Here is a 7,922-nt window from a genome sequence, read left to right as displayed (position 1 = left end):
TTTTTTAGTGGTGAAAATTATTAGTGCCCCCCCATTTTGACTGTGGTATCTTATGTGCCCCCCCCTATATATTGTTCCTAGAGTCGCCACTGGTCACAAACATGTAATTAGCGAGTGGTGGCAGCCTACATGTGTTCCAATTACTAATTGGCGTATGACCTGTGAAAGCATGTGTACTAATCTGCTAGAAAGCAGGGTCTGCTGACTAGAAGAATCAGGAGTGCTGGTATATTACTAGCCTGTAATTAGTGAATGGAGCAGCCTGTATGTGTTACTGTACATTTTATTATAAGTGGGAAATGAGAAAATAGAATAGATGCTGGGGACAGCAATGAAGCAAAGGCAAGAGAAAAAAAAAACTGGCCTAAGGATACGTGTAACCAGGGCGAGGTATGAAAGTTTGTAGAGCACCTGACAAAGGATGTGAGAGGTGAAAATATTGTGGAGCAACCAATATGAATAAACAGCAAGGAAAGGGGCATAACATGTTGTAGTGTCCACAAGTAGTGGAGTGGCGTGGCTAGGAGACTGGACAATAAGGAAAGGAGGAGTTGATAGATGTATTTAGGATGAGAACATGCGTCGGACACAGGTTAAAAGGATGTGAGAGGTGCACTGAAGAGACCAGGAAAATTAACAGCGAGGAACTGAGCAGACGGCATTTTGCAGAGGAGAGGACAAAGGTTGCTGAAGTGTGGTAAAGGTAGAGCTGTACAGAGTAAGTAGGAAAGGGAGAAGAGTCCCTCCTCTTACCTATTTAGTTGTGTGTGTGAGATTTCAAGCTTCATGCATACCATGAATAAACACTTAGAGATATATAAACCAATAAGCAATTCGTCAAGTGAATAAGTGAAAGTAGCCCAAGTGAAATTCAACTGGATTCACCCTAAATTCCACAGTGACATTCACCATATTTGCACCAGAAGAATGCAGCTGTCGGCAAACAGCCATCAAATCTCGCATGTAGTAAATATTCACAATTTTTTTTTACTTAGACTCTCTAGAGACAAATTTTGGGCAGTTTAACCAGGCAAATGATGTTAGGTTGAAGGAATGTCAGGTGAATTTGTAGAGAAGGTGACAGTCAATCTTTTCATACATAGGGTGAATGTCAGGAAAAGCAATTTTTTACTGTGTTAATATATCAACGTTTGACCAAAAATCTTTGATAAATATACCCCTAATATCACCTGATAAATTAATAAAGTATGCTGTGAGTAGGTTAATTGGCTCTTGTACGTATGCATGTGAGATAGGGACCTTAAATTGAAAGCTCAGTGGAGGCAGTGACTGATGTAAATGTGCAGCGCAGTAAATTGTCAGCACTATACCTGTAATAACCGAATAGTGTGATCTGCAAAAAATGCTGCATGCACTATTTTTTGCAGATTTCACTAGACCGCAACGCAGGCACTAATGTGCCAGCGTTCGGGTATCGGCGATCACACTGCGGACGGGGGGCATGGCTGCGGTGCCATTGACTTCAGTGCCGTTCCAGAGGCTGAACGCACTGGAACACACTCTTTGTGGTGTAACTGGGCCCTAAGAGTAACTCGACAATAACGAATTTGCCAAAGTGTGGATAATAAAGCTGCTAAACTTGGTCTGAATTGTGGTTGAACAAGCATTAGGCTGACAACCCTAGAGTATTAATAAAAAGTGCAGCATTTTGTGTTGCAAGTGCTATTTTTTTTACTACTTTTTCATTCCAATCTTCATATTGTTTTGTTTAACAAGGAGTAAAGATAATACATACATTTATACATTATCTCTCCTCTAAGGGCATTTAAATAGAACGTTCGGCACAACCTTTTTGAACATATTCTAAATCACATAATTGTTCTATGAATACTATAAATCAAGTTTAAGTTAAAGAAATCAATGGTTGCAGAGTGATTAGTAAACATCTCATCAGACTGATAGCATATATCTAGGCAGCAGTGCAATTAGACTCCATTTTGTGGCAGAATGCAAAAAAAAAAATAGGTTAAATACTTTGACTGGAGGGCGACAGGAAAAATTTTTGCTAACTTCAACAGTACAAAGCATTAGACATTTGTATTCTGGCATCAAGACGATCTTTTTGGTGAACTGGTGCCTAAAATTAAAGTTGTAGAACTGTAAAAAAATAAAAAAATGCAGAAAAAAGGCAACTAAATTAATAAAAGGGCATGGGGGACCTTAGTTATTTTTCTGGTTAAACTCACCTGGTCTTTTCTTCCAGCATATATAGAAGATGAGTTTGAACGTACACAATAGTGACAGGGATACATACAGGAGATTGTAGATAGTGTAAATTGAGGTGGACAAACTCTTATGGAATTTAGGAGACTAAACCTCAGACGTTAGATGCCAGCTGTGTTTTTTTTTTTTCTTGTCTGGAGCATTCATCATCGGAATTATCAGGGATCATCTCGATCCCAAACACCTTTAGCCCTTCGGGATTGGATTTGTGAGCCTCCAAAAAATGTTTAGGGACCGAATGATCATCTGCTTTTTTTAAAATTTTTCATTCGGTCCCTAAACATTTTTTGGAGGCTCACAAATCCAATCCCGAAGAGCTAAAGGTGTTTGGGATCGAGATGATCCCTGATAATTCCGATGATGGACTTAGATATAAAAAACTTTGCCAAAGAGAAACCTTTTGGATCTATTCCCTTAATAGCCTTCACCCCTCAGGTCTCAACGAGGGCCTTGAATTAGCCTCCTCTCTCTGACTGCATTATTGTTTGATTGTCTACTCCCCATCCATTGTGTGTATAATCAACCTTCACTCCACCTTCCTTACATCATGGCCCTTGCTCCCCCATTTTATCTACACATTTTTTATCTACACATTCATATTCATGTCTTTTATCCATATATTTATTCAAATTGTCTTATGGCACAATCATCTATATGGTTTTATATGAAGGAGTCTTCACTCCATTCTTACTATAAGAACCCTTAGAACCCGATTTGGAGAGCACAAAAGAAAAATTTTAAAAAAAGCAGATGATCATTCGGTCCCTAAACATTTTTTGGAGGCTCACAAATCCAATCCCGAAGGGCTAAAGGTGTTTGGGATCGAGATGATCCCTGATAATTCCGATGATGGACTTAGATATAAAAAACTTTGCCAAAGAGAAACCTTTTGGATCTATTCCCTTAATAGCCTTCACCCCTCAGGTCTCAACGAGGGCCTTGAATTAGCCTCCTCTCTCTGACTGCATTATTTAGCCACCTTTGTTTGATTGTCTACTCCCCATCCATTGTGTGTATAATTAACCTTCACTCCACCTTCCTTACATCATGGCCCTTGCTCCCCCATTTTATCTACACATTTTTTATCTACACATTCATATTCATGTCTTTTATCCATATATTTATTCAAATTGTCTTATGGCACAATCATCTATATGGTTTTATATGAAGGAGTCTTCACTCCATTCTTTATGCTTATCATCATTAGGACTTTTTATGTTAAACTGTTTATTATAATATGTAAATATGATATGCATTTGTCTATATGTAGTATGTGGTTTTATATGTGATTCCAGTCTCCTGTTCCCCCGTTTCCATACGATTTTACATAGGGCAGACTGCTACTATATGCCAGTATTCATGGTAGATCCGATCTATGTCATTATAGCTATCGGTTTTTAACAGCTCTGATTGGCCGCGAGTTTGGTGTCAGACACAAGGTTGTTATTGCCTGCCGTCTTTGATACCATCCCTCCCCAGCCGCCGTCCAATCAGCCTCTATTACTTGACCCTATCACGTTCGAGCCGCCCACTCTTAAGCTACAGCAGGGAGGAGACTGGCATCACGTCCTGATGAAGGGGACGTGCCCCGGAAACGCGTCGACACAGCAGTGCTTTACACAGGACACGCTATCCGGATCTCTTTATTGCTCTGGTCATATTGTCCAACGGCTTGTTTTTATCTTCTACATAGTGAGTACCTGTCAATTCACCTTTATGCCTGTCTTTTTGGATTAAATTATATTGCACCAGGAAAGGCGCCTCTTCTTTTGTGTTTTTTAGATGTTCCAGTACCCTTGACTGTTTTTGAGGCTGCACCTTGCATATGTGCTTACGATTTCTTCCCCAGGAGGGGTAAGGATTGTCGTTGGCGCTTTTAAAACCATAAACTTTTCTATTCTGCATGTAGAAGTAGCTATGTGCCATTACAGGTCTCCCTGGCACCCTAGGCCATGGCATAGAGAGAAATCGAGCCCTGTCAATCATAAAAGAAAAGTACCATTCGGTTTCTTTATTCTCCACAGGCATACCATCACTTATATTTTAATTTGTGTGGTAGCAGGACAACAATCCTAAACACGCACCAATACTGCATCAGGCCTAATTAAAGTCCAGAGATGTAAACAGTGACAACTTATCTGGCTCTCAACAATCAGCAGAACTTAACCCACTGAACATCACTGGGAAGATTTTAAAAAGGAAAAGGCAAAACATTTAAAGTGCAACGATAGGCAATATATGAAATGTAAAAAAAATATGACATATAATGCAGACTGTCACAAGCATTCAAGTAGAACTGAAGCAAAACTTTAGTTTTCGATAGAGTAAGGGAGGGTTATAACTAGAAGTGTACCAAAATGAAATTTCGAGAATGAAAATAAAAAAAACTCCCAGGCCGAAAAACAGAAAATTATTTTTTTCTAACCTTTTTCATTTTTTTTTTAATAACAGTGCTCTCCTCCCCGCTGGAGGACGCTATGCTGTGTCAGAAGGGACAGAGCAGCATCCAGTGAGGAGGAGAGAAACTACGTATGCACTGCAATTTCGGCCAGAAAGATGGTACCTTCGGCATTTTGCCAAAAGTGCAATTTTCGTCCGATATGTTTCAGCAGCCGAAATATCAGTGCTTCTCAGTGCAACCTGTCAGCTTTTTTTGCCATCCGTGTCCCACTGGGGAGATTTCACTTCCTGTTGTAACTCTTGGACAGGAAGTGAGAGGAAATCCCTCCAAAAAGGTGAGGAAGATCCCTGGAGTCAGCAGTGTCACCTGAACAAGTGTCCCCATTGGAAGATTTTTCATCTATTTCTGTTCTGAAGACAACCCAAAATCTAGAATATTTTTTTTTCACTGCCAGCGATAATGGTCACCAGGAAAAATAGAGAGGGTGAATCTCCCTAATGGAAACACAGACAGCAAGAAAAACCTGACATGCGATCTAATCCCTCTCTACTCTAGTTCTTTCCTTTTATTACATGTTGATCCTGCCACTAGCTATAACAGGCCAAGTATACTAGCTTTTCAAATAACTACAACAGACCAAGCTGTCCAGCAAGTGGGTCATTACATGTGAAGGAAGTCCCTGTCTCAGCTTCTAAATGGCAGCTGTCAATGACCGACTACAACGAGAGCACCGACTACAGCAGATTGGATGAAAGCACAGGGAGACCACTCTCCTGCAGAATGGGGAGCTGAAAGGCACTCTATTATAAAAGACAAAAAGGGCCTCAGAGAGCAGAGACTGGCAGGATCAACAGTCATTATGAAATATCTACTCACATCAATATAAAAACTACATATACAATGCAGAAAGGGAACGATTTAATGTATATACCTTTAGGATTTGGGCTTATACATGCACATTAAAGTGAGCCTAGACTGAATCTTTTTTTTTTTTCCATGTTGAGTGCGTGCATGGCAAGTAATGTATAAGGACTGATGCACTCCTAGGCAATTTATCATGCAAAACATCAATTTACATCAAAGTCAATGGAGGGTATTTACACCCTTGTGTTTTGTCGCATAAAAAGGTGCAGGAGCAATTTTCGTCCGGTTGTCGTGCGGTTTGGGTCCCATAGACATCTCTATGCATGAACAACTGTGCGGCTTTCAAAGAAAAATCGCGCAAACAAAACCACGCGATAACAGCTCACAGTGCAATCGATGTGAACCTAGCCTAAGGCCCCATTCACACTAAGCGATTTATCGCGCGGAATCGCTCATATTATCCGCGCGATATCGCTCTCCAATGCAAGTCAATGGAGCTGTGCTTGTCACTGTCGCACGTCGCTACTGCAGGACCCTTTTTTGCCGCGGATGTCGCGCGATTGCACTCTGTCCAATGCGATATCGCGCAAAATGACAAACGCACGATTTGCAATCCGCTCAGTGTAAATGAGCCCTAAGTGTAATGATCATTTGGCCTGGGCAGAAGTAAAGTCACCAGTCTGCTATAGGCAAAAGGAAGCATCTCCACAGTCTTCTCCCATAGTGATCACCCTGACTGTACATGGCAACTTTGCATTAAGTCACAAGGAGAGAGGCTGCAGCAGGGGATTAATCTGTGTCAGACATTTGTGAACCTTACAGACCTCAGGATTTACATGATCAACACAGCCACTTGTGGTAGGGGCACAAAAGGGAGACAGTCACCCCATAAAAGCAGGTGCCTGAACAAGGACTTTCAATAAAGATGCAGGACTAAATAATTTGACATTACAATAACAGGATACCGCTTAGATGAGATGTTAGTGATTGATTTTGGTTCTTTACTTTAACATAGACAAAGAAATGGTGGCATACATATCAAAAGAAACTGCACACACACAAAAAAAAAAAGTTAAAATACATAAGAAGCCATACACATGCAAAAAATGAAGACAAGTATTAACCTTAGCTCATACCTTGTTAAGTTCCTCTATTCTTCGTATTAAGAAAGGATTACTTGAAGAGTTTTCAAAGTAGACATAATCTGCAAAACATAATAAATCATTTTAGTATGGAAATAATGCAGAAAGTAACTATTACTATAGTAATGATTTTTAAATGTAAATAGATATTACATATATCTTCCTTGCGATAAAAAATGATCTTTGGGAGGCATATGCCCCAGGTTTGCTGCCAGGTATTCCAGATCTACCAAGACCCATACGTAATGCAGCCAATGCCCAGCAGAGCAAATCATCACCTACCACCACCTAATAGGAGCAGATCAAAGTTTAATTTCATGTTGTCTATTGTATTGTATTGTATAAGGAGAGGAGCTTGTGTATTTATTACAAGGAAAGTCATATACTAAATTAGTCCTACAATTACAAAATCCCTGGAATTGGTGGCCGTCTTACAGTAAATACATATCCTATTTTTGGTAGTACTACAGGTGGGGGGGGGGAAGCACAACTTGGAGTAGCCCCAAACTGGAACCGTTGATCCCCTTTTAGAAAAAAAGTGTTGTGTGTGGAGAAAATGGGGACATGGAAACTGGTCTAAGGACCTACCTACAAATTAATTCTAACTGATGATGTAGGCCTCTGCATCACATATTGGTTACTCATTCTAAAAAGGAAGTTGGACAATTAGACAGGAATGTAGAAAGTGTGTATTGCCAAAGCATTTCTTGAAATAGTTTTGGATAGTGTAAGGAAGGGTTAAATACCTATCAGGTTTTTTTTGCTGCATGTGTCCTGCTAGGGAGATTTCCCCCAACCCGTCTTTGAAGCACAAGTTCATGAAATTAGAATAAGGTGTTCCAGATTAGGTGCCAATGATTAGAAGCTCTTTAGGGCAGGTTCACACCATTTTCCGGACCAGATCTGGAATGAAGTGCATTGCGCTTTCCCGCTGTTTTACCACGTTCCGGAGCTGGGGTTTTTTTTTAAAATCTTAAAATGGACTTACAGGCGCGATCTAGTGCGTTTGCACTGGTCTGGAGATGATCTGGAGGTGGTGTGAATGGGCCATCAGGGTAAATTGCAGGTGAAGCCTGTCTTATTCAAGCTTCAGATACGTGGCGCTCCCTTGTCTATTGATGTGTGTGTTGTCATCATAGGAAGGTCAAAAGAGCTCTCCAAGGCCTTCAGAAAGAATGCTGTAGATGTCCGAGTCAAATAAAGAATTTAAAAAGATCTCCAAATTATTTAAAATCAATCATTCCCAGTACGAGATAGATATATATATATAT

The 7,922-nt window shown here is 40.2% G+C and overlaps 1 protein-coding gene across 6 annotated transcripts in view; it reads right to left on the bottom strand.

Annotated features, from left to right (window-relative positions):
* The window catches only part of MTA1 (metastasis associated 1), a 136,641-nt gene that overhangs the window by 103,603 nt on the left and 25,116 nt on the right, over positions 1 to 7,922 (bottom strand). For all 6 annotated transcript variants that reach the window (XM_018565158.1, XM_018565159.1, XM_018565160.1 and 3 more), the window contains exon 2: positions 6,646 to 6,713. In XM_018565158.1, coding sequence (XP_018420660.1) covers positions 6,646 to 6,713 — 68 coding nt within the window. The remainder of the gene's footprint in view (positions 1 to 6,645; positions 6,714 to 7,922) is intronic.

Source organism: Nanorana parkeri, unplaced genomic scaffold (genome assembly GCF_000935625.1).
Source record: "Nanorana parkeri isolate BGI_ZX_2015 unplaced genomic scaffold, ASM93562v1 scaffold819, whole genome shotgun sequence".
Classification (NCBI taxonomy): Eukaryota; Metazoa; Chordata; class Amphibia; order Anura; family Dicroglossidae; genus Nanorana; species Nanorana parkeri.
This window is presented reverse-complemented; position numbering and strand designations above follow the sequence as displayed.